We start from the raw sequence: 27,778 nt of genomic DNA, 5'->3' as shown, positions 1-27,778 counted from the left end.
TTCTTAATATGAGTGAACCATGACTGACCACCACCTTTCTCCTGAATGTGCGGGTTGGCTCCAATTTTTTGCCATTTACAGAGTTACCAGGAACATCCATCTACCTTTGCATGTATGAGACATGTGGCTTTCAGGGTTTATTCTCCTTGTGCCAGGAGAAATGTAGCCTATAGCTTTTGTGACCTGCAGGTCTTGGACAGAATGGGTCCCTGAGTCCTGAGAGCTAAGGACTGATGTGGTCACCAGGTGGCAAGGCAGAGCTGGAGAGCAAGACCACAGGCAATGAGGTTCTCTCAGCTTCTCATGACTTGACCATAAGCTCCATGAATTCTGAGACAATACCTCTACCAGCTCTGTGCCCTGCCTTGGATATGGGGCCCTGACCATGGCAAATCCTGTTTTAAGTGATTATTCACCATCTGTGTCTTAGATGCACAGCCCTTCTTGTAGGTCCAAGCTTCAAATGCCAACCAAAGGTAGCTGAAGTCACAGAAGCTTCACAGGGGATTCTTGGTCATAATAACTTAGAGGTACTTCTGGAGCCACAGCAGCTTTGCACACAGGACATCCACATGCCAGTGCTCAGTGCACAGACAGCCCACATGAGTGCAGCTGCCCGGCACTAACCAATCCTCTGGCTTCACATGTTACTCATGATCCGCTAATCACTGTTGACACAGCTCTGTTTTCACACTCAATGAGCCATAAGTGACGAAGGACATGATTTCTTATTCTGGAATGGAGCTGAACACGCATGCTCTCTGCTCCTCAGCGGGCGTCTGCAGAGCGGCCCCACGTGCCAGACAGAAGGTGAGTGCTGCGGGGACCAAAGGAGTCGCAACATGACATCTGCCTGCAGTGGACCTGCAGGCAGTCCAGGGCCTGACACAGGCCACGGAGACGGACCATCCAGCAGAGGTTAAATGTACTGTCATTTTATACAGTACAGAAGCTGACACAGGGCATACATAACTCATGGGCCAACCAAGAGTACAAACTACAGATAGCCAGGAAAAGAGAAGCAGCCTGAGCTGGGAGGGTGCTGCGAGTGTCCCTCTGAGAGGCAGGAGAGCGGGGCTGAGCCCTGAGGGGGGACATGGATGGGAGAGGGTGGGAGAGGACGGGAAGAAAGGAGAGAGAACAGAAGACCACTTTCCTCCACGTCAAATACCACTTAACGTCCTGGTTCAGGTTTGCTTTATACTTGGAAAGCCAACAAAACTTTTGTTCAAGAGAAATGGTGTGGGTCCACAGGGGACTCGTAGCAGGGGACCACGGTCCTCCAGGAGCCCTTCCATCTCTGGGCTACTCAGCCGTTGGGCACAGACCAGCACAAAAGGACAGGACAGCCCACGCAGACTGGCATGTGACCGTGGTGAGCGCTTCCTCATGAAGAAACAGGTGACTGAAGGCCGAGGTGCAGACTCAGGTAACATCAAGTACCAGGAGCAGGAGCGAGGCCAACCACACACAGAACTAACAGAAGTAAGTTCTGGGCACAGATGCCTCAACCAATGTCTTTAGTGTCAAAGGAAATGTAAAACAGAAAACATAAAATAAATGGTTCAAAATATAAAACCCACACTTAAAATAGAAAATATCCAAGCCAAACTCTTATTTATATAATCCACCTGGTACACATACAATACCCTGGTTTGCATAAATGTGTATAAATTATTTTTTTCACTACAAAATCCTACAATATGCATCATTTACAAATTAAAATTCTTTGTCATCAGCCTAGTGAAGGGATTAGAATACTTTTTAAAGCATTTTTGTTAGTAGCGAAAAATAGCTTTATTTCCTGCAGGTGTTCTGGTTAAATACATAGAATGAAAAATGAAACAAACTCTGAAATTTTACATTAGAAAGAGTTTTGTTTCTTTTTTCAGGGTAAGAGAGAAACCTTCCACTGCTCAATATTACTTCCTCAGCTCCTACAAATATCAGGCTTCTGATTTGAGAAATCACTGTTTTCGAGATAGGAGATTTCATTCCTCGCAAACTTGGACTGATCAGGAGGCGCTGAAGACACCCCCTTACTCTGTCCCCCCAAATTAGGAAACACTTTTGAGCAAATGCAAGCGACTCTCTGATTAAAGTCCTTAGCATGGAAACAGACAAAGGAGGTTTTTCTCTTTTCCCCTTAAACACTGCAATTACAGGCCTGGGCTTACTTTCCATTTGAACACCCACAGCAGTGACTGCTTTCTCTTAATGTACTGATATGTGCTCCAAAGTTTTGTTACCAAAATAAAGTCCCAGAGGGCTATGCTGGCAGGAAGACCCTTGCCTCCACATGTGAGACCTCAGGCTCCAACCCTGACTCTGCCACTTGCTGCAAGGACTGAGCACGTTGCCAGCCGGTTACACCACGAAGTCACCAGGGCAATGCCATTCACCTGACCAGATAACAGATTGTGGCGTGCAGTCTGGGCCACACCAGAGGAAGTCGTGTCCTGGTGCTCTCTACTGGCCTTCTACTGGCTGGAACATCAGGGACCAGATTTTCTGAATTTCCAGTCATCACCAAAGGCCCAAATACCTTGTCACTTCAAATGCCTCCAGATTGATGCAGCAGAAGGGGCACCTCGCTCTCTGGACTTCCACAGACTCTGTTCCTCTTTGAGTTGTCTCCTGTCCTGTGCCACAGCTCTTTTCTCTCCAGACTGTAAGGCTCATTAATATTTACAAAATAGCCATAATACATATCTTGTTTGTACACTAAGGGCTCCGCCAAGGCATATATAGAGATAAGTTCACTGCTGTTCTCTCCAACAGGTGCCCCAGGCCTGGCACACAGTAGCAGCTAAAGAAACCCATCAGTCATGAGCTCCCTGTCTTCAAAGGGAAGAGCTATCTGGAAAGGGACAGGATATGCAAAAGGGGCATTTATAGCAAATAAACCAAAACAAAAATCTTGCTGACTAAAATAAAGAAGAATAAAGCTCTGTGCTAGTGATGGTATGGGGACACAGGCACTGTCACACTGCTGGTAAGCACTGTAAAAACGGTACAACCCTTTCCAAAACTGATCTGGTGATATCTACCAATATTGCTAATGATATCAGAAGCATCAGTCATGCTAGGAGAGGACTGAGGCAGTGAGGCATGCTGGGAAAATCTCTGGCCGGGGACAGAAGACCCGGCTTCCTGTCGAGATACCCAGACCTGCTGTGGGACCCTGGGCAAGTCCCTCCTAGTCTCCCAGCTTTGGGTTTTTTGTCCACACAATGATAGAGTTGGGCTTGAAGAACTCTAGGACCCTATTCAGCTGGGATTTCTATGTCAGATAGCAGTAAGCCAGAAACAGAGTCCATCTCTTCAGAATCCCAGATGTGAGTTTAGGGCTGACTCTAGTGAGTTTGAAGATCCCCAAGTTTCTACAACATTTCTGAGAGTCTCCATTCTGGAAGATCTACTCCTCAGATACTCTTCTGCAGAGACAGTAACTGGAGTCTCAGGACTCTTTCCCTTGGCTGACTACTTCATCCACGTTCCAGAGGATAAACAAATCTCGTCTCAGGCACCGAAGAAGCGTCAGAGATCACCCGGCTCTGCTCGACAACCAGAGGTGCAGCCACCACTCTGGGGCCTGGGAAAAGCACCTTCCACTTTTCTCCTGCCGTTGGGCTGCTAGGAAAGTACAAGACCCTGCAGACACTAGTTTGGGAACTCCCCCCGCCCCAGTAATTACCCAAATAATGGAGAGTCAGATCGAATTCAATTAAAATTAATCAAGTCACAAGTTCCTTAATTCTTTCCCAAGTAAAATCAATAAATTCATGACTAAAGATGTCTTCGTCAGAACTTTCCTGGTGGGTGCACTTTTCAGCAGTGTCCTCGGTCAGGAATTGTGACAGGTTACAGATCACTACATCCAGAGTGGATGTAACAGGTACAAAAACTGTACAACCTTCCATTCTGTCTATCACAGGCTCTCACGAGACAAGCAAAGCAATATCGGAAGCTAACGATATGTTCACAGGCAGCCTTGGCTGCAGAGGCGTGTCTCCACCACACCGGCCACCAGAGCTCGGTGCTGTGCGAGCGTCTCTCTGAACCACTGTTCATTCGTGAGGCTTGCTGCACTCCCCTTTCCAGGGGCCTCCTTATCTGAACCCCTATGGTCTGTGTTCCACAGAGCATAGTTCCATGGGTTCTCAGCATCTAACCTCTATTCTAGAAACCACGTTCAACAATACGACAACCCTCCCTCACATCGCCTCCATCATCATAAAAGCAGACCGAAAGAGTCTAAAAGCCCTTGATAAATGATGCTAAGTGCTCAAGTGCATCACAACCCATTGAGATGTTTGTTGGAAATGACCCAAAGATGTATTTACAGTGCCATGTCCAACGCAGGCTTTGTGGCAGCAGGGCTCTCAGAACTGCCATGTGGATGGAGTAGGACCCAAATCCTTCAAGTTTAGACAGGACCCACCTCCCCACTTCCCAGCCAGCCCCAGATTAGGGCTGCCCAGAGCAAGTCAGGGGTCACGTGATAAACACTCATGGTATTGAGGATCACAGGAAAAGAAGGGGCCCCAGCTCTCTCCTCGCCCACCCTTGCTCCTGCCCCCCACCAGGTGGGGACCAGCTCACTACATTTGCTGAACCCTGCACACAGCTGCCCCTCTCACCTCCTTCCAGGGACCAGGGCCAGCATAACATGGAGCGGCCAAAGAGTAAGATCTGTCTGTTAATTCCCTACCGACTCCAGACATAATTTCCCTGACTCATCTCAGGCTGGGTGAGGTCATGACTCCTGGAACTGGACTTGAAATTTAAGATAGAAGACTACGCCTCGGGCAGACACCAAACACAGATCTGAAACTTCTGTGACTCCAGGACTTCACGTGTGCACAGCAGTTCAAACGATTCTGGTGTCTCGGTTTTCTCCACTCATGCAAAGTACAGAGGCTGGTGTTTTAATTTTTTTTTTTTTTAATAAGAATGTATTCATTACTGAATATTAACAAGTACTTGTGAAGTTAGAAATGAATAAAATGATAAGGAGGCAATGCTAAAGTACATGATGCAGTGAAATGGTATAACCCGTACTCAGATGAACCACGTGGAAGAATTCTTATCAAGCCGAGGTAATAACAGTGCCCCAAAACCGCAACAGGATATTTCCAAATAAAAGCCGTTCCTGTGAAGAAAAGGGGCAGAACTTTTTTTTCAAGGCAAAATTTGTCCTTATAGGCTGAGGTATCCAGGAATAAGAAGGGATATGTGGTATATTGTTGATGAGGGACATGGTTTGCCCACAGCTCTGAGGCTGGTGCAGCAGTGATCTCCTTGCACCTGGGCTCCAATCCCGGCCTTACTCGCCAGCCTGTGGCTTTCTGTGTACTGCAGGGCAGGTGGGACAGGTGAGGGCTGGAGCTCTCTCTCTGCCTACACTCCAAGATCTTGTATCTAAACAGACGCTACAATGTAAACAGGTTTAAGGGCCATATTCATGCATGACAATGTGTTCCATTAAATGGAGCATAAAGTAGCCAGGCAGCCTGGAGCGTGAAGGTGGGAAGGACATCATTGTAATTAATTAAAATTAAGGAAACCTCAAGCCTCATCTTGAAAAATCTTAAAAGGAAGTCAATCATGACAAGTTTTCAGTTTAATTTACCATCTTGGCCATAGCTTGGTTATATTTTAAAAACAAACTGTTGTTGACAGATTTTAAAAAAGGAGTAGCTATTTTCAAAGGAACAGTTAGGCTCCAAAAACTGTTTTGTTGTTGCTGTTGTTGTTTCTTCCAATAAAATCATGCTGCAACCCAAATCACAGCACCTCAGCAAAACACCGTGAGTGGAAACAACAGAAGGAGGTACAAGCTCACAGATCTGAAGAAATAAACTGAGGTCTGCTCATCACCTGTGATTCTCTGGTACTATAACCTCTCATACATCATTTGTTATTCTACATTCTCATTTGTTTTAGTTTGCTTTATACTAATGAAAACCTGGCTGCTCTGATGTAAAGAAAATAGATAAATTTAAAATAAAAAAAAATTACCTAGTCTTGCATAATATGAATTCAAATAAAAACAGCTTGAACCAGGATTATTTCTTTCAGAACAAGTTACCCCTCCCTTTCCAACACCCCACCCTAAAATAGAAAAACATATATGCATCACAACCACACATGCATCATTTCTAAAAAGAGGTACCTTGGGCTCTGTCGAGGCTAATAAGCAAAAATAGATTTTACTCCTGGCCAACAGCTCAGACCGCCCATCAGCATAAAATTGAAGATGTTTTTGGAATTGGTGTACAAGCAGACACACCCTGTTTACCCCAAAGACTTAAAACACAACAGCTTCTATACCAATAGTCTCCCTATCAGAGTAGCCCTGGAAAATCTCCAGGGACAATTTATCTTCCGTTGTTTTTCACTCCTGAATGCAAATGTAGATACATGAGCTTAAATGGAAAAAATCAGAAAATGAGCAGCTTGAATGCTTTTGGATTCAAAAACCAGAAATAATTTTTAAAGGAATGAAATGGGTTTTAAATGTCTTTAAAATCCTGAGGAAAATGCAGCATCAGCTTATTCTTTGGCATCTAGCCAAGAAAGTCATGCTGGCAACGCAGCATGTTATGATCAGAAAAAGAACACACCCTCCACCTGCCACAGACAGGCATTGACAGAAACATGACCCGAGTGCAAAGTTAACTTCACCAGCCATCACGGGAGCACACCAGTGTCACAGAGAACGCGCTTCCTTCAAAAATGTCACACGCACCTCCACGGGATACAAATGAGACACACACACGAGCGGACACACCACACCCTCTCTTACCTCCAACATAGGCCGGGCACTATCGTGGACAGACAGGATATGTGTTACCTTGTTCTTGCTCAACTGTTCTGCATCTCTCGCATCTGTCACAGAAGAAAGGGGATGGAGGGACATTTTAATATTCTCTACAAGTTAATTACTCCTAAAGTCTAGCAAAACAAAAACAAAAAACCACAAAATGACTTGCATATTTTTTCTCGAAACTTCATAATTGACCATATGTAGAATAATCTAGAACTAGGGAATTTAGGGCTACTGCTTTTATGTATTTTGCCTAAGTTTATTTCTGATTGGCAAATCTTTTGATCCAAGGTATTAATCTAAAACCTGAAATGTACTTAGATGAATAAACATTGTAATCATGATGGTTGCTGTTCAAAGAAAATGAACTTACAAAGTCATTTTGTAGTCTGCAGTCAGCATTTGTAAGCTACAGACACTGAGGCCAGTCTTTTACATAAGACATGTAACAATAAGGATGTTTAAAATATTAAAAACCTCAATGACCTCTTAATGATCAGTAATCTAAGTTACAACTGAATATAAGAGACTAACTTACTATGCAAGATAGAAGAACCTGCCAGGAATTTCTTTACTCTGATGTCAAAAGCAGGGACAGGTATAGATTCAGACAGGACTGTGGTTTACAGAGTCTATATTCAGTTTAGGGCAAAAGTAAAAACTGAACATTTTCTGGAAATTCCAAACAGAATTGCCCATCAGTTATCAGCTGCTATTAGTTTATCTGCATAGGAAACTAAGTAGATACCAAAATTATACCCCCTTCCAGCGCTCCTTCCTATAGAAAGAAGACCAAGTGACATGATCCCCTGAATTGGGATCCCTCTGCTCATCTACAGAACAGCGGTTCAGCAAGAAATGAGATCAGCTTCCCTAGGTCCCTGTCGTGGCCTGGCCAAGCTTTTCAAAATGATTCAGGGTAAAATAGACTAAAAGGTAAGTGCATAACCATCATGTTTCTGGAGAATATTTAGTGGCATGGGAAATTACTCAGGATATAATGTTAAGCAAGTAGAAAAAGCAGGTACCAAACTACATGCACATGTCAGGGTGGGAGGGATGGTATAAAGACTTAGCCCCTAATGAAACCATGAAATTATGAGTGTTATTTTTCTTGTCTTTATGAATATTTTTTCTTTTTTGGTATGCATTCTACATCAGTGTGTCTAAAATTTCAACATAACTGTGAACCATCTAGGAGGCTAGTTAGAAAGGCAGACTCCCGGGCTCCGTCCCATGTACCGATGGGTCTGCTGCAAAGCTGAGGACCTGTGCTTCCAACAAGCCTCAACAATGGAGCAGAAATGAACACACATTATTCTAAACATTCAGCAACGTCAGGAAAAAGTCTTTAAAGTAATACCATGATGTTGGTTTAGGTGAAGACTCTCCTCATTGCTCCAGCCATCTCAAGTGTCAGACTGCCACGTGCATGGCCCTGGCTGCCTCACTCCAGCTCAGTGCCAATGCTCCCCAAAGCTGAGGTATCACGAGGCTAGCTCTGAATTGGGCTGGAATAGACTGTTTAGGAACCCACATGGAGCCAGCCCCCACATCACAGCAAGATGTGATTTTTCAGTCCCCACCAGTACGTGTGTTTTAGACAAGAAGAACACGACACAAGATGAAGCTGGAGCCTCCGGAGCTCGCGGACAACCCTTGGAGGCTGCAAGCGCTCAGGAGGCGCAGCCGCAGGGTCCCCTCCTGGGTTCCTCTAGGTTCTGACTGTGCCCAGCATCTGGATTTTAACAATCAATATTTGTTTAATGTACTTTTTTCTTTTGACAACAGCTTTATTGAGTTATAATGCACATACTATAAAATTCATCCTTTTAAAGTAAAATTCAATGGTTTTTAGTACATTTACAGAGTTATGCAACCACCACCACAACCTAACTTTAGAATATTTGTGTCACCCCATAAATAAACTTTTCTAACACAGATTAAGATTTTTATAAAATGGTTTGGGAGTAGGATTACACATTTATGAATACAGAAGACCACTCGATACCACAAATGAGCCAACTGACTACTGGACAGCAAAAAGGGAGGCAACCCTCAGCTGATGCCCTACTCCTGCTTGCACGTTCTGTTTCGCACATCTTCTCCCAGGCAGCATGGGCTCTGTCCGCTGGCCTGAGAGAGCTTAAGTGCTCAAGCAACATGGCTGGGTAATGACACTGGACTTTCATTCTCACTGGCTGTAGATGACAGATGGCTCTGGAGGGTGACCTTGGACCACCTCCTAGCTGTGAGCACAGCTGTGAGACCCGACATGGGGCATCACCTGGCTAATGTGCAAGTATCAGACCAGCTCTTCCTGAGCACAGAATCTCAGAGGCAGAACTCAGCTCTTTGGTACTGAATGTGGGGCCCACCAGCTGGCCACATGGCATCACCTGGAGCATGTTGGAAATGCAGACTCCAGGCCTACCTGGACCTATTTGATCAGAACCTGCACATTGATAAAAACCCCAGAAGGTCACATGCACCCTACACACCCACTAAGCCCAGAAGGGCCTGGAGAAAGTGACCTTTGACCTGGTCCCAAGGGCCCCTTCCCCACTGTGGTGTGTTAATGCTATTTCTAAGCCAGAAAACCACTCATAGCCACTTTCAATCACAAACGCAACAAGTCAGTATTAATAAAAGCAATAGGAGAATTACAAGTTAGAATTCACATGGGAAAAAAAGTAGAGAGACATAGGCTGACCTATTAAGCATGCTCACCTCAGGATGTGGAACTGTAGCAAATCTCACTCTCTTTAACATATTTCTACCATGTTTGGACTTTTAAAAAAAAATTGATGAGCCCACATTGCTTTAATAATCAGGAAAAACAAAGTAAAAAAATACTGTTCACAAAATTCAATGTAAACACAACAATAAGTAAAATGAACAGTCAATGCCTCAGTGGTGAAAATTGTTAGCCATGTTTTTCCCTCCCTTCCCACCAGGTGCCAGCATCTGCCTTGGACCCTGCACTCTTGCCCACTCCTGCCACCTGCCTCTGTTTACCCCAGAGGCCTCACGTGCCTTCTGAAGAAACAAATGACTCCTCCACAAAGTGAACCCCCAAATAGAAACGTTCCTTCCCCTCCAGGTTGTTCACTCTGTCTGTGGCCCAGAGGAAGGACCTCTGTGGCGCTGGAAAGACCTTGCTGAGGCAGAGGTGGCTTCACTGGAAGATGCTGTCCTCAGAGGGCAAAGTGGCAGCCACATGCCTCCCTAGGAGGCAGATTAGCACTCTAATTCTTATGTTGATATAGAAGATGAACAGGGGTTGCCAGCCCGAGGTGTGGGGGTGCCGGAGTGGCCATGGGAAATGAGCTAGTCTGGCAAAAGACAAGCAGGACTGCCTCTGAAGAATATTAACAGAAATATGTTGGAGCAAGCTCTAGACATTAGCACCACCAGCACGAGCTCTCTGGAAGAAGGGATGCCTGGTAGGAAGGAACATCTTCGGCAGTGCCTTTCAGAGCACCCGCCACACTGACTCAGGGACTCCGAGCATGCACTGTCTTAAGGGACTGTACCGCTGCCTCTGCTCTGCCCACACCCCACGCCTCATCCTGAGTTATTGCCCAAACAACGTCTGCCCCCCAGGCGGAGAACGTGCTGACACTGGGCAAGAGACTCCCATCTGTTTTGCAGCTCTCCTTCCCAACTGAGAAATTAACTTGATGTCTAGACTTATAAATTAGTTGTTGGTGGGCTCAGCCTCTAAGTGGATCCATTTCTAACCTGGGGACCGAAAAGGGTCAGGGTTTGCCTGTTCCCTTCTGGACTCTGACACTTCCTGGTGCTGACCTTGGGCAAGCCTCTCTGTGCCCCACTTTTGTCCCCTATAAAGGGGAACAATGGTAAGGGTACCCACTTCAAAGGGCTGCTGTGAGGCCTAAATTGCATAAAACTCTTAGGACAGCGCCTGGCATGCAGTAAATGTGTGGTCGTCATTATCACCATTATTATCAGGACAACATTAAGTCCCAAGGCTATGGTATGAGCCTCAATATGTGTCACCTCTGAATGTTTTCAAATCCACACTTCCTGCAAAACACTTGAACCCAGCTCTCCTCCACCTGCGCATCACTCAGCACCTGGCTCTGCCAGGTTAAGCGGACAGCAGACCCCCTCAAGCTTACCTCATCTGCATAATGTCCGTCTCATGGCAGACACAGATCAGAAGCCCTCAGGCCTCGTCCCTCTGCACAACCCCTGCACACACAGTCCTGCGTGTGTTCCCACTCTTCTAAATGTTTGTGGATGTCTTCAAACCATGAGGCTTCCTCTGTCCACTGAGATCCACTTTTGCCTGTGCCTAGATGTGAGAAGCAGCGAACCCCACCCTCCGGCCCAGGGAGGAGCTGCTCTTTCTCCCTTCCGCCTTCCCTCCCGGCAAGCACCAGGTGGAGCCAGCTGCTGGCTACTGGCACCTCCACCGAGGGGCTCTCCTCAAAGCCACAGAGACCAGGCTCCAGAAGCTAAGTATGTCCATGGCTTTTCTCTAGGTGAAGAAAAATCACCAGGTGTTGGAAAACTGTTTGTGATTCATTGCAAAGTTAGGAAGAAAAAGAAAGGAAGTTGCAGAGTGATGTGTAAGGGATCCCACTGGAAAGATGAAGAGGGGAGGGAGAGAGAGAAGAGAGGCAAGGGGAAGTGGGGGGGGGATGGGAGGGGAGCGTGGAGCTGGGAAAGGAGAAAGGAGTGACTGATTTCCCTGTGTGCATCTCTGCCCTGGCTGTTGTGTTACATTAGGCATGTAGTATCACCTGCAGTTGGAAAGGAGGATAAATGACTCAATGAGAAGCCACGCTAAGCTCAGATGGCAGCTGGATTTACCCTTGCTAACTAATGCAGTGCAGCCACCTGCTGCAGATCTGGCAAGGTGTCAGTGCCTTATAAGCAGCTGTTGTGCTCCCAGACCACCCACAGTGAGTGTGTGGACACTGACTGTATGCCACCAGGTGCCAGGCACTGAGCCCACTAAGTGCAGCCCCTGAGGCCCACATCACCACCTCCACTGTGCATGCCCAGGGTGGAGCCCGCCGGAGGGCACATGACTGCCCTTGGGCAGAGAGCTAGCTGGGATTCCAGGCAGGCCATCCGACAGCTTCTTTGCTTCTGCATGCCCCTTCCTGTTCTGTACCTGTCGCCAGACTCTGAACACCTGAGGACAAGGACACTTGTTGACATCCCAGCACATGGTGCGCTCCCAATAAGCATGTGAAATGAGTGAATTTGCAGCACTGCAGAGACACTACGCTTCCTTTCCTTCAGCTTCTTGCCGGCTCACTGCACTATCATTCCTTTGTTTTAGGTAAGCCTTGCACCTGGTAAATGCTTAATAAATGTCTGGTGAATTAATGCGTAAATAAAACACAACCACAGACTAACATCAGACTGACCGGGGTAATGAGAACACATCAACCATCTGAACAAGGACAGGCTGTGGCTGCTGAGGACAGTCTAACAGGTGAAACTAGAAAAGAAGAACCCAGGAACTGTATCGATTTTAGTATAAAACGAGTCTTAAATATTTCCTTAAAGCTATGAATGCGTGTCCTTCTGAAGGAAGATAACCTTCTGTAAGGCTAAAACTCTCATATACTGTTGGCAGAACAGTATTTGTGAACAGTATTAAATTTGGTCAATATTTACAAAACTTTTAAATTTGCAAACACTTTCACCTAGCAATTCTACTTCTAAGAACTTATCTTAAACTCTGTTCCCAAACATAAAGACATCCCCACCACGAAAGTAGTTAATAATAACTCACTAAATAACTCTATAAAGACATTTGTCCAGTTGATGTATCCCAGGCCACTTGCCCTATCTATTGCAAAGCACTTACTGCTTTTTCAGAACTTTGGAACTCCAATACTATTTTCAACATGTCCTAGTAGCAATCCGCTCCCTGTGCTCAATTCTCTTTGAGGCCAATTAGCAGCACTAGGAGCCTATCAGAGGGACAAAAGGGAAATAAACACTATGCAGAGAAATAATAAAGGATATCATTTGAACCTGAGCTCACAAAGTCAAGCAACAGCCAACAGACAGACAGGAGTGTGTCAGGACTCTGCCCATATTCTGGCTTGTTGGGAGTGGGAAAAGCCTCCGATGCAATGAGGAGGCTTAGATCTGTCCAACCCAGCACGGGTGGGGACTTGTTGCGGGTTTCCTAGGTCCGTGCCCTCCTATAAGTCACCTCATCTCAGTGCTACAGAACCAGTGTTTTCACTTACACAAACTCAGACAGCCACATGCCCCTCCCCAGAAACCCAGAAGCCTGATGACCAGCACCATGTGGATAACCGAAAATAAAGTCAATAGCTGACAGCAAATCAGTAAATACTGAAAATCAGCCAGCAGAGGTGTGAGAAGTCAACACAAGGTGACAATAATCTGCCAGAGATGAAATTGACACTCCTGTTTCCCAGGTGATTTAAAAAAATGCGCTTCTGAGAATTCACTAACAATAACTGGAAAACAAAGTGGCAACAGATTATAAATAAGTCACATGGCTGATAAATGTGCCTGCTGTCCACCATCTTTTGATGATAATGCCCTGCCAGCATGGAGAGTTGAGAGGAGGACCCGAGGTGGAGGCAGAGCCCACATGCTCTGGCAGCGCTGGTGAGGGGTCTGCACTAGGCTGAGGGCCTGAGCAAAGTGAGCCTACTCCTTGCCTGTCAATCATGCGAGAGAAGTCTAAAGCTGATCTTTTAAACAATGAACTCATCTTTGGTAGAAACAACCCAAATGCACAATGGACAGATGAAAGGAAAACAAAATGTGGTATATTCACAGAAGGGAATATTATTCAGCCTAACAAGAAAGGAAATTCTAACACATGCTACAGCATGGACGTCACTTGAAGACCTTATGCTCAGTGAAACAAGCCAGTCACAGAAGGACAAATACTGTGCGATTCCACTTACATGAGGTCCCTAGAGCAGCCCAATTCATAGAGACAGAAAGTAGAGCAGGAGCTGCCAGGGGCCGGGGCAGGGAGGGATGGGAGTTAGTCTCTAACAGGTACGGAGCTTCCGTGTGGGAAGACAAAGACGTTCCGGAGGTGATGGCTGCAGAGCACTGTGGATGGACTTAATGCCACTGAACTGTGCACTTTAAAATGATTAAGATGGTAAATTTTATGTTATATGTATTTTACCACAATAATAAGAAAAAGAGGGAACTCACCTTTGAAGTTGCCGATGTACAACCCAGGCAGGATCTAGGAGAGACACACATGTGAGTGTCGCGACCTGGAGTGGTGCCACAGAGGCTGGTGCCAGCCAAAGTGCCCACACCCTCTCTTCCCAGTGCCTCTCTGACAGAGGGCATGGACCCGCATCCTTGTCCCCAGATTCCAGCCAGCCACGGCCACTAGGAAACCTGCACACATGGCCGTGGGCAGGTGTATGTTGGCGCTGTCAACTCTGGGGGCTGAGGACAGGGGTCCTGCCATGTCCTCCCTCACTGACTGTCCACGTCCCCCCACCGCTCCTGCCTACCCTGTTCCCAGGACGCATCTCTGGCCCCCGCAACCCCCCACCTTTGAGCCCTGTGACTCCTGCCTGCAGCTGTGCAGGAGCGCCCCTCATCCTCTGGCTCTCTGCTCTGTGTCATGCCCCAGGCAGGCTGTCCTGAGCCCTGAGTCTGGTGGGGGCCCCTGCTCCAGTGCCCACAGCCTTGGGCCCCCATGTAGTGACGGTGTTGGTGATGTGGGGCATGACTAGGCTGAGGCCCAACCCCCTGCTGGACTGGAAGGCTCCCCGAGCAGCTTGTTGCTGTATCCCCAGCCTCAGGATGACCACGCCATAAAGAACCGTTGCATGAATAAACCAACCACATTTGCTCCAACGTGTCTACTTCTTCCAAGGCAGTACTTCTCAAACCAGAATCTGCTAAAGATATGGATTTCAGGGCAAGTCCCTCTGCTCACTACCAGCCTGCACATGGAAGATCTGAGATGAGAACTGGGTGCAGTATTTTTCATAAACTCCCCACGATTTGCAAAATATATACTTTCTCCTACCAGTACTTTGTATGGACACTCAAAAATCCAAATATGGACACTACAGTGCTCATAAAAATGGTCCACTCTATGACCGCTATGATTTCCAGGTGCATAAGCTGGCAGGTTTGGGCAGCACCTCTCTGCAGACCTCCAATGCCCCAGCCACTCCCGCCAGCAGCACCCTGCCCTCAGTGCTGCCCTCTCATTCACCCTACTTTTGTCCACTCAGCAAAGCAGCCTATGGTAATATTCCTCAGTGCACTGATTTCTTCAAGCATCTTCCTGATCACGGGCTGCCTTGGCCTATGTGGGTTCACTGCAGGGGATCTGCAGGGTCAGCCTCTGTGCAAAGGGAAGGCCAAGCCAGGTGCCATGGAAGATATCAGCCAAACTGGGACACTTCAGGGAATGAAAAGAGGCACTGCTAGTTTATTAATTACTCCAGAAGCACAGGCAAAACGCAGAAGTGACCTGGGCACACGGCTGTGCGATCACCATGGCTGATTCAATAACCAGGGCGGCAAAATTAGCTCGCAGCATGCCCCATGGGACATGAAGTCAGTTACACGCATGACTGGCCAGGGCCGGAGGCAGGCCAGGTGGCTCTGCAGCTAGGAACATATGAGACACTACCTCAGGAAAACACTGTCCACTGCCAAGCAGTTAAGACACTTGACAGGTCTTTCTTGAAACATAATCAGTCTTGAGGATTCTCCTGGGAGGAAGGGTGGAGCAGACACTTCATCATTCCTGTTTTAAAATGCAACAATGCAAGGCCATCCTGGAAATGGACCAGACCAATGTTCTCTGGCAGATCTTGGCTGCACAGGGTTTTTCATGTGTCATCTCCCATTCCCAGGTCTCTCCTGTCTTTATTAGGACGTGACATCAGATGCCATAGGGCATAATCACCACATGGCTCTTTTGGCTGATGGTGACAAGAACTCCCTTCTAGACCAAGCTGTGGTCAGGCTCCTGTGAGTCTTCCTCCTCACTGGGCCTTGCTCTTGGCCTACCTAGTTCGGTGTGAGCAAAGAGTACCCCCCACGCTTGATATTCCACCAAGCTCATCTTCCCCGACTCTTGATATATAAGCAAGGTCCCCTTAGTAATTTTCCATCCACTCTTTCACACTGCCTATGACTCCCTCAAAACTTAACTAATAGCCTACTGTTGACTGGAAGCCTTACCGATGACACAAAGAGTCGATGAACACATTTTGTATGTCTTGTGTATCATATACTGTATTCTTATGATAAAGTTAGCTGGAGATAAAAGTAAGCTAGAAAATAGAAATCTCCAAAAAACTTCCTGATATATTTAGGAAAAAAGCCATGTATAAGTGGACCCACCCAGTTCAAACACGTGTTCTTTAAGTGTCAACTATAATGTAAAGAGCGGACAGAGTTGTGTTAGTCAACTATTAACTCCATGTTTCAGACCAGGAGGGTGAGCTAGATTCTCAAGGGCTGGAAACAGAAAGCAGATCACTCAGTCCCCATCTCTGTAGTCAGGTTGAGGTTCTTCTCCACATAGAATTACAAAACAAGATCGAGGGAGGCTGGTTTCAAAGAGATATGAATATTTAAACTTCTGTACCAGTCAGCTTCGTAACTCAGACTTGAAACGCAAAAAATCTGACCCATCTACCTTCCCAATTGCTGGTAATTCCGAGTGCAGAGACAGAGAAAATGAAAAGAAATAGTCTCCCAGCAGAGAGACAGCCTGCAGAGGAGACGAGTGAGAACGGAGTGTCCATCTGGGACAACCTGGCTGACTGGCCAGTTCGCAGGGACTCTGAACTCCAGCCATAGGAGGAGGAACAGAATGCCATGAAATCATCCCCCCAGGAAGAAGCAAGGACAGGTCGGGAAAAAAAGTCTGTGAATGCAACTTGGGAATGCTCTGCTACCCTAAAGGAATAAGCACAGAACTGATCCTAACCATCTTCGGGCCTTTGAAACAGTCATTGTTTCCCTCTGCAGGACACGCTCTTCCCTGCCATTCACCTGGGTGGCTTCTTGTCCTTCAGGTATCCCAAAGATGACAGTTTCTAGGCAGGTCTCTCCTGACCATCAATCTCCCCAGCACTTTCTCTTATATCACCCTTTTAATTTTTTTCACCACATTTATCTGCACCTAAAATGGTTTTATTTACTTACTTTCTGATTAGCTTTGAAGCAGGTGCATGTCTGTCTTGTTTTCTGATGTGTCCCAAAAACGTGCCCCAGAGCCTGGCACACTAAGAGGTAATCAGTGAATAAATGATGACGAAACAGCACAAGCCACAGAAAAAGAGGCTCTCTGGCATTCTGCCAGTCAAAAAGATTCCTGTTTTCTGTTACAAGTCTGTCTGGGCATGGATCACAAAGGCTGAACCCTTCTGGAGAAATACTTGCAGATCATACTAAACATTCTCCATGGCTGATAGCACCTACGCTGTACTAACACCCACCATACAGAAATATGAGAAGCCAAATCCTTGGCCACAAAAACACACTTAAGCACAAAAGAATACTGCTTCTAAGGCAGGAAATATTTTGAGTTTATTTTTTAAATGTTTCTCTTAGTACTTCAGGATGCCATATAATCTAAGAACCCCACCCAGACAGATGAAAGAGATAATGGCTGACCAAGCAGCGCCACAAGGCCACGTGTGTGGGGCAAGGGAAAGACCTTAATTCTTCCTAGATCAGAAAGGACTTTCTGGGTTTCAAAGCCAGGGATGAAGGGGAAAACTCTGGTGGATTCCCTGAAGGGTTAAATGTCACAGAGACTTTCTTAATGCCATGTGGCCATGGACTTAAACAGTTTGCAATTGTAAAGAGAAGACTCTGAGAATACTCTTGTGTGCCCTTAGAACATTGTTTTAAACATCTGTTCTTTCAATGTAAAATAAAAGTGTATCATTAAAAGGAAAAAAGAGAAACCACTTCAGGTGGTACAGAGAAGAGAAGATGAGACCACCAGCATGGAGCCATCTGTCTGAGGGCCCTGCAGAGCAGCCCCTCTGTGAGCTGCCTGGGACCAATCTGGGTGACAGGGTCTTGATGTCTTTCATACTTATTACCCACTACAGGATCTAACACAGTGGCTTGAACATAACAGCAGGACTCAATAATATGGTTTGAGGAATGGGTGAATAGATGGATGAATGCACTACAAAGGCAGCCAAGCCACTTGCTTCCAGGTGAAGACAGCAGCACTCAGCAGCACAAAGATGCCTGACCTTCCAGCCCCTTCCCATACTAAAACGTTTCTCAATCTTGTAAGCCCAATTCCACCTTTTCATTACCATCCAGCTCCAGGTCACACGGGCCTCAGAAAAACCTGAGATGGAGAGCGGTAGATCAGTAGTTCTCAACTGGGGACAATTTTGCCTCCCAGGGGATATCTGTCAACGTCTGAACACACTTTCGGTTGTTGCAATGTGGGGAGGAGAGATGCTACTGGCATCTACCGGGTGGAGGCCTGGGACATTGCTAAACCTCCAATAATGCACAGGACAAGCCCCACCACAAATAATTATCCAGCCCAGATGGTAGCAGTGCAGAGATTGAGGAATCCTGGTCTATGCGTAGGGGACACACATTCCCCTTGAACTATAATCCTTGCTCAACTATCTTCTCTTATCTTCTTGAAGAGAAAAGAGCCATTCTAAAACAGGTGTCAGCCACATGTCTGATGTCAGCCACAAGGCAAATGTCATCACCATAACCATTTATGGAACAAATCCAAGAACACTAATAATAGCATATTTGTATTCTACAGTTTGTAAAAATGTCTTCTAATAAATTCTTATTTGCTTCTCTCAAGAACCTCAGTAGTAACTGGATTATCTAACCACTGCAGTTCTTTCAGTTCTAAACATCTAGGAATTCAGAAAGAGAAAAAAACTGAAGCTCAGAAACATTAAGTGACTTGTTAAAGATCACAACCACGATCTTTAGCAGCAGGGTGGTAGAGATGCCCCAAATCAGGCTTTTTGAAAGGCCCACCCTCTTGGCAACAGCAGCTTCTCATGGAAAAGTGGCACCGACTAAAGAGTGTGCCTCCCATGACATGCAGGACAACACCCACCCCATCAGCAGGATGCTTTCGGCGGACACAGAGCAAGGAGAAAGAGGCCACCAGACCAGGCAGCTGGGTGCTCATGAGCCGAAACATCTCAGCAGCCACCAGAGCGCAGCATGTCAGTGCCAGAGGGTCCTCACAGCCTGCCCTGGAACAGCAAGGCTTCAGCCCACTTTCAGGCTGATTAGGATAAAGACATGCACAGCAGAAGTGCTGAGGGCAGCTTTCGCTGACATAATGCTTGGCTAGAAAGACTAGTTTTTGTTTTGTTTTGTTTTGAATAGGGATATTGTAGTACTTACAACTAATAAGAAGACAGTGAGGATAGGAGCTTTGTTTATAGGTCCTCCCTCCAAAGATTTGGGGGTTCAGACTCTTGAAAGAACTCTGAGTCAACTAGGAGTTTTCAAAGACTCCACAGAAACATGACATTTGCATGCAGCAGCGTATTTTGTTTAACCTGAATCTTACCAGAGACATCTACTAGACTAATCTCTTAGCAGCATCATGAGGCACTCTGCGCTGTGGGTATGAGCCAGGCTCTGCCACTCCCTGCCTGGGTAACCCTGGGCAGGTCCTTTCACCTCTGCGCACGTACTGCATGGGGTTGTGCGGAGGAGCTGATGAATTACTCTACGTGGTAAAATACTCCAAAACAGGTAGTGGCGCACCATAAGCTCATTGGTGATTATAATTTTGGCCAGATAATGGGGCATCCATTTGCGAATTGCACAAAAAACAATGAAAAGATAATTAAACTTGTCTATCTTTTACTCCCTCTTTATTAATGTCAAACATGAAGAGAAGTGACTTTACCTGTTTTACAATTAATCTTTAACTATGGAAAGCTTTTTAAGTTTTTAGGGATTTTAGAATTAACTTGGAATGAACTGGCATCCTAGTTCAAAGGAAAGACTTCTACTGTCTTTGAAATCAAGGGAACTGAGGTCCAAACCTGGCCTGCCACTTCCTAGCCTTAGGTGAAGGCACTGAACCTCTCTGAGTCTCCATTTCCCAGTCTGCACAAAAAGAATAAGATAACCTAGCCTCATAGGAATATAGTGAGGCTTAGGTTTTATAAAGTGCAGGCATATAAGATGAGACTCAAAAAAGAATACATCACAACTGCTGTGTTGTCTTTCTCTATTTCCTCATCATCTTGAATTGGCCAGAATATAGAAGCCTGTCTTCCTTACATCTTCTGTTTAATGAGACCTAAGGTAGGCATGACATTCTGCCAATAGGAAACTGGGACGTATTGAAAGAAGATCCTCCATGGGGATGTGAAGTATGGATAAAAACTTCTATCCTCAAAGCAGTCAGAATGGAATCTGCATTGTTTAGTTCATAATTATTTTATTATTATTATTTTTGCCAAGGATGGCCAATTTGTATGAGGTTAGAAAGAAAGAAATCTTGCCCTGGTAACCTCAGGGCACAAATAGCCCAAGTTATGTTTTTAGTTCCAAGGACATCATATATTTTTATTTATTCATGTTCTTAGAAAAGCATTTCTGTGGTCAGCACCATCCAGTGATTCTGCATATCAACCATTCTTTTCTTTTTTATAGACAGGAAAAATATGAAGACTCTTTCCAATTCACACAGTAATACATGGAATAGTTAAGGCTTAGTTACTGGCTTCCAGCAATCTACTTTGCCGTTATCTAATCTTGTAACGTGGGGTGATTCCTCTGATTTCAGGTTAAACATGTCCATTCCAGCACGATCTCTTGCCTGGATTCAACGCCCCTGCTAGGCTGCTCTTTGCACCATTGGCTTCCTTCACTATCCTGAAATTTGTTGCCCACCATGTCCTCTGGCGCCCCTGCTCCTCCCCATCTCTTCTGTCCTCTCCCTCTCTCTCTCCCTCTCTCTCTCTCACACACACACACACACAGACTTGTGCTGTGTAATACAGTAGCCATTACCCACAGTGGCTACTGAGCACTTAAAATGTGACTAGTCCCAAATGAAATGTGATTTAAGTATAAAATACACACCAGATTTTCAAGACTTAGTAAAAGAAAAAGTAAAATATTCCATAAATAATTATATATATATATACACACACACATAGGTTATGTGTTGAAAAAACAATATTTTGAATGTATTCAGTTAAATAAAATACATTCTTTAAGTTAATTTCACCTGCTTTTCTTTTTCTACTTTTCTAATTTGGCTACTATAAAATTTTTAATTACAAATATGGCTCATGTTATATTTCTATTGGACAAACACTAGTCTATACCGAAGGTTCTGCGTCATTTACCACGACAACCGCCCGTCCCCCCCCCCAGCATGACTCTTGGCTCATAGTAAGTACCAAGGGTAGATATGTGTCAAACCGATGGAGTCTCTAAATCTCTCTGTAGTATGTTTGTCCATCTCTACACTGAAGATAGCGTCTCCATCTACAAGATGATGATGATAAAAAAAATCAAGAAATGTATTACTCACTTCAAAAGGTAAAAAGATGACATAAATATTTCTGTTTTTGCTGAAAAACGTGAAATTAATTTTGATCCCTTAGGCAATCATTTGTATTCCTAAGTATTTTCTTTGAATTATAATACAAAAAAGGTGGGCCGTGAACAACTCAAGTGGGGAAAACTGTAGAAATGACTAAAGAACAGTGAGGTAGGACCACAGCAAGGGGTAGGCAAAGGGAGCCCACGAACTGGTGATGAACATCTTTATTTCTGTTTTAGTTTAAAAAGCAGAAGGCTCGTGGTGCTCACGAATTCCAGTGCTAATGGGGACATAAGGCAAATATTTATTCAAGAGAGAGATGTTCTGTTTCCAAACTTGATCACTGGCCAAAAAAAAAAAAAAAAAAAAGTGAATAAAATTCTGGATACCAGAACACCTCAGTGAGTGATCTGCAGGCCGAAACACACAGTAGTTCTTTCACATACTGGCTCACCAGGCCACAACAAGCACGACGTGGCCGGCGAAGAGTCGGGTCATTACACAGCATCCTCCTCCTCACTTTTCCTTCCCTGCGTTGAATCCCCGCTTCCAACCCTCCCGCTGCAACAACTAGGTCCCCGCCGACTTCGGTGCTGAGAGCGGCCGGGCGGGCGGGCGCCCCACCGCTGCGCCCAGCTGTGCCAGCTGTGCCAGCTGTGCGGGCTGGAAGGCAGCAGAGGACGGGAGCAGAAGGCCGGGGACCGTGGTCCAAGACCATTTCAAAGACCTGTGAGGCGGTACTTGTCTTTGTTGAGGGCTTTAAAAAAGTACCAAATCGAAAAATCCGCAGGTTACCTTGTGGCTGACATGAATACACCGCAGGCAACTCCAGTGCCAGAGCTAGAACCTGGCACCTTCCGCAGGTGTCAGGTGTGACAGGAAAGGCACAAGCTGGGCCAAAGCCTAGGAAGGGGTCTGGGGCACCGGAGGATGGAGGGTGGAGGCCAGAAGAGGGACATAGATTTTTCTAGAAGGCGTATATCAGCAACCAGCCAACAGGTTGTCCTGTGGAGAAGCCACGCGACATGGATAAATCAAGTCTGAATGTTTTCTCTTATCCCCAGTAACTTAAAAACAGCTCAGGACTTAGGCCTCTGTCACCTTCTCTGTCCACAAAAAAACTTATCTGCGCACGAGAAGAAAACAGCAAAAAAACAAAACCCGGGGAGAAAGAGGAGTCACAGGGAGGTCGGCGGCGACGCCGGCTGCTGCCGCTGCTGTGGGCGGCGGGGCTCACGAGCCGCTGCGGGACAGGGGAGGGGACAGGAGGGAGGACAGAAAACCGCATCCCCTGGGCGCCAGCGGAGACCTGGGCGGGCGCAGCCGGTGTGGAGCTTCGAGTCGGCGCCGCTGGCGGGCCGGGCGGGCCGCCTGCCCGGAAGCCGGGGGAGGGTGGGGACGGCTGCGACGCGGCCCCGGCCCCGCGCCCTCCGCAGGCAGCGCCCCCCGGCCGGGCCGAGGCGCGGCGGACCCCACCGGGCTGGGGGCAGCGCCGGGCCGAGCGGACGCGGCCCCGCGCCGGGGCGGAAGGACACGTTACCTTGTTCATCCCATTCCCCATGGCGGCCGAGAGCGGGTGCCGCGCCCTAGGGCATGTCACGGCGCTCGGGAGCTCGTGCCGCCGCACGCCCCGCCTCCGCCGCTCCGGCCGGCTCGAACGGCCGGTTTCCGCGCAGCCGCCCCGGAACTTCCCGGCCGCGCGCGGCCTCGGCTCGGCGGCCTTGCCGGGAACTGGTCTCGCCCAGCCGGCCCCCGCCCCCGCGCGCCCGGTCGGCCCGGCGGCCGCGCCCCGAGACTCGCAGTCGCTTCCCGGCGGCCGCGCCCCGGCCCGGGGCCCCTCGGCGGCGCCCAGAGCGCACGCGCGCCCGAGCCCGCCGCCTCCCCGAGGCCCGAGGCCCGAGGCCCGCGGCCCGGGTGGGAGCACGGGGCGGGCGGGCGCGCGGGCGCTGCCTGGAGCCGCGGCGGCGCTGCACCGTGAAGCCCGCTCCACTGTCGGGGGTCCCCAGGTCTCCGCCGGCCTTTTCCCCTGGGGCGCCTTGGGGGCCTATTACCAGCAGTCGCTGCCCTGCCTAAACTGCCTGGTGCATCTGGTGCCCGTCAGAGCCCCGGTCTTCGGGGCTCCCCTGTCTGGTTTTTCTGAGTGCGACAGATTTAGGCCGGGGGATTCCTGCGGCCCTGCCCCACCCACCAAGACCGAGAAAGCTCGCTCGGTGGGGAAAGGTGGGTTAACTGACTCACCCCTGGGGAGGCCTGACCTCCCTACTGCGGGGAGCAGATGGCTGGATCTCTGTCCTCAGACCTGCAGCCTCAAAAGCGTCCCCTTTAGCAGATTCTAAATGGGATCTACCAGGTGCATAGGTGTGCTGACGCGATTGCTTCTGGAAAGCTCCTGTCCTTGCTAGGGAACACGGTAATGTCTGCATTGTGGTTCTGTCTGGAGTGGCTGGCTTCCTAGCCTGCAGCAGAGTTGTTTTGGGTATTCCGTCATCCTTGCTAAATTCCTCTCTGGGGGTGGAATCTGTGAGTTGGGGGTTTCTCCTCAGCAAATGCACATCATAGGTCCTTAGTAAATAGTCACTGAGTGGACACTGCATCAGGGCCATGCGCTTGGGACGATCTTGTATCAGCTGCCCCTTCTTGCTCAGGGAGTTCCAGCCACCCTGGCCTCTGTATGTCCATGAACCTGTCAGGCTCCACCCCGCCCGGAGGCTGGGTCCTCTGCTCACACATCTCAGTTGCCTACTCTTGTCTTTGAGGCCTCAGCCCAAATGTCCTCTCCTCTAAGAGGCCTTTCCTGACCACCCAATTTTAGTCTATCCTCCAGTCCCTGTCATGTTAGTCTGTGTCATTTCCTTCATGGCACTTAACCGGATGGGAAATTATCATCTTTATTTGCTTCCTTTTTATGTCTCACTGGACAGCAGCCTCCGGAGAAAAAAGGACCTTGTTTGTCTTACTACTAAAGCCAGGCGGCCTGGGACAGTACCTCCCACAAAATAAGAATTTATTACATATTTGTGAAACAAATTAATAAATTCTTGTGGGCTGAGAAAACAGTGGTGAGGTTCTGAGGAGAGCTACATTTTGGAAAGAGCTTGCAGACCCCATCTGTTGTCACTCCTCCGCTTGTGCACTCGTCCGCTGGGCTACGGTAGGTAGCAGACCCCATGCGCAGGATGCCCCCACTCACGGTGCTCCTGCACTGCCTCCCCTGGGTAGGACAGGACCCAGACCAGGCAGCACCCTTCCTGCCCTTTTTGTGGGAGTGCTGCTTCCCTACAACTTCATCTTCCCCCTCTTGCCTCCCTGTCAGTCACCTGGCTGGCTTGTCCCCTTCCCCTTTGCTCCACGTTGTCTTATGTCATTATTTTGAATGCCTTCCTGCCTAGATACAGGACAACATGGTCAAAGGACTGCCTGGGAAATCCCAGGGCCACACTCTAACCCTAGCTCTGAGTGATCTACGGCAAGATGATCAACTTTTCTGAGCCAGCTCTTTCCCTTTAAAGTGAGAGCATTGAGAGCATTGAACTGTGAGCTGCTGGAGGTCCTCTCCAGCAATCAACGAATCACTTCTACTTCCCTCCACCCTGCTTCTACCCTTGTTTCCAATAGTCAGATAAACTTTTAAGAACACAACCAGTTCATAAGTCAGTATTTGTCCATAAATGACAAATTCATACCCAAGTTTTCTTCTGTCATCCATCTGGAACATTTCTTCTCTCTGCACTCTCTTTATAAACTTATTTCTCTAGCTCAGAAATTCCTCCTAAGCCCAGAACCTGCCATGGCTGTCTCCAAATGGTCAAAACCAGCATTCTGGCTGGCATTTGGTGTGGCTCTAAAAGGTCCACATGCCTAGGGCTCATTTCAAATTCTCAAATTTTTCTTTTTGATTAACTGAGAAAAGAGGGGACTTAACAGCAGAAGTCAGAAGAATCAGATTTTATTTATTCTTTTTTGGGGGGGAGGCGGGGGTCTACAAGAGACTGTCTCCCTGCACTCGCCTCCACCCTAACTCTAGAACCTAGCCCCCACCCCGCTCCATCATAACATAATACTTACCAGTTTTTCGTATTTTCAATTCTGTGACTATTACTCTCTCCAGTTGCTGATTATGGAAAGAAGGGAAGAAAGGACACCCCTAAACAAAGCTGGAATATTTCACATCTAAAGAACCTGTTTATTCATTTGTGTTTTCTCTCACTCCTAAAAATTTTAAGGTGTTCCCCAGTCTACCCAAGTTTCACTTTACATAAGATTTTAAGTTCCACTTTCCTCCTGCCATTTTCCTCTCTCTCAGTGCTGCCGACATCACAAATTTCGGCAAGAATTCCCAGACAAGTAAAGGCTTCATGTGTGCACAGTAAGAAATGGTCTTCAACTCATGCGGGCTGTCTGGGTCTGTACTTACATGTGATTGAGGATAACTGGTTAGTGGTATATTCAATGAGCAATAACTTTGAACTTTAACGTAGGTGTGTGTAAAAGCCCACAAGGAGAAGCTCAACTATTAGCGTCAGCGAAAGCATTACGGGTGCTGGTGATAATTTCAGAGAATTGAGATAACCCTCTGCCCAAGTGGGAAGTGGCTATGTAATCTTCCCTGGCCTTTTGAACATACTGTGATCCAGGGTTTCTGAACCTCAGCACCACTGACATTTGAGGCTGGCTAATTTTTGCTGCTGGGAGCTGTCCTGTGCATTGTAGGATGTTTAGAAGCATCTGTGGTTTCTACTCACTATATTCCAGTACCACCTCCTCAGTCATGACAATCAGAAATGTCTCCAACCCTTAAAGAGCAAAATGCCCCATACCATCTGTCACCTGTATTATGGCAATCACAGGGATGAGATATCTTAGAAGCGAAATCCCTCACCCCAGAAAAAAGAATGAAATGTACAAAAATAGATCGTGTATTCTGTCAAATAAGAACAAATTATCAAGAAGTTAAAATAAGTTTATCTAGCCAAAGCATGTCATAAAGTAAAAGAAAGCTAAAATCTAATGTGCTATGAAAAGAAAAGACGTAGAGTCTAGAGCTGCTGAAGCAAGAGCACAAAACATTTTCTGTTTCTCCAGCATTGTCCAGAGAGTTGCCCACTTGTGTTCTCGGGACAGCGCAGAGCAGCCAGGTTGGCGCTGTGCTGTGTGACCTCGACCTTCACAAGGCACCGACTCCCAGCCCTCTACGCAGTCTTCTGATTATGAGCTTGGTTTCGTCCTTTCATTTAAGAGGTTTGGGGAGCTCGGGTCTCAGAGCATAGATATCTGGGGAGTATGGGATCAGGGAAGAAGAGCAACTGGAAAGACATCCAGGCAAGGGAGCAGAGCAGAGAGATGTGGTTGGAGAACCTAGGAGCAGGTAAATGGAGAGGTGCTGTCGAGCATTTAGCAGGGAGTCAAGAAAGTCTGTCAACATGGAGAGCTCCTGGGAGGATTGGCAGAGGCTTGCAGGAACAAAGTCATCAGGTAGATTAAAAAACACAGTGTCAGGCAAAGGGGCAGTGAGACAGAGCCCTCGTTCCTAAAACTAGGGTGGAAGATGACACTTACCAGCCTACAGGTCATAACCTGTGCCTGTGTATTGTCAGTACAACTAATTTTCTCCAGAATTGTAGCTTCATGAGGGCAGGGACCAGTTGTTATCAATCTTAGTATCCAGCACCTAATATAGTTGCAAGCATGTGGGGAAACACGTAGATATTTGTTGATTAAGACACATGGCAGGGAGGTTGTTGAATCTGTACGAGGTTCAAACACCCTTCATTCTTTTATAAGCCATCACCCCATCAGTACTGCACCCCCATCTTTCCTTTTCTACAGAAAAGTAGTTTCCATGTGGAGAGGTTCTGTGATTGAGGGGTGGCCAGTTTCATTTTTGACTCGGACACCATGCCCATTCGATGGGCCCGAGCAGGAGCCTGCACCCAGGTTCATATGTGTGGCTGATCTACCCCCTGGGTCTGTGGCCGTAGCTGTCTTTGGTGGAGCCCAGCACGTTCTGTGGCTCTCCCCTGTGGTATCACAGTGTTCTCTGAGCTTTGGTTAAGACGTGCCTGATTTGTGCATGTCCATCTTGTGAGCTACCTGTGGCTATTCTCCTTGTCTAGAATGGTTTGTCTTGACCTATCGCAGCCAAGGAAGGTCTGACATGGCAAAGTAGGCCCTTTAAAACTTTTCATTGTTTAGAAAAACAAAAGCATAAACAGCTTTTTATGGTTGCTGACTACAGCCAAAACACCTCACAAAATCAGAACCACTGATGTCCTCAAGTCTCAGCAGAATGATCGTCTTCCTGTTGGAATCTGACAGGATTGGTGTCAGACGCAGCATGGGCCTTGTTTTCTCACATAATTCGCCTGGGCACAAGGAGA

General features: G+C 47.1%; 1 protein-coding gene across 11 annotated transcripts in view; it reads right to left on the bottom strand.

Annotated features, from left to right (window-relative positions):
* DUSP22 (dual specificity phosphatase 22) overlaps window positions 1-23,186 on the bottom strand; it is a 55,772-nt gene extending 32,586 nt beyond the window's left edge. For 10 of the 11 annotated variants that reach the window (XR_010023657.1, XR_010023658.1, XM_063097825.1 and 7 more), the window contains exons 1-3: window positions 22,942-23,186; window positions 14,036-14,069; window positions 6,812-6,894 (exon numbers count right to left, since the gene is read on the bottom strand). Coding sequence is in view for 9 of the 11 variants with exons in the window: in XM_063097825.1 (XP_062953895.1) it covers window positions 6,812-6,894; window positions 14,036-14,069; window positions 22,942-22,962 (138 nt within the window). In the remaining 2 variants the exon portion in view is untranslated. The remainder of the gene's footprint in view (window positions 1-6,811; window positions 6,895-14,035; window positions 14,070-22,941) is intronic. The other variant, XM_063097827.1, reaches the window with a different exon arrangement.
* Window positions 23,187-27,778: the final 4,592 nt, after the last annotated feature.

Source organism: Cynocephalus volans, chromosome 5, assembly GCF_027409185.1.
Source record: "Cynocephalus volans isolate mCynVol1 chromosome 5, mCynVol1.pri, whole genome shotgun sequence".
NCBI classification, from domain to species: Eukaryota; Metazoa; Chordata; class Mammalia; order Dermoptera; family Cynocephalidae; genus Cynocephalus; species Cynocephalus volans.
The sequence above is the reverse complement of the archived record's forward strand: the minus strand, read 5'-3'. Positions and strand labels throughout refer to the sequence as shown.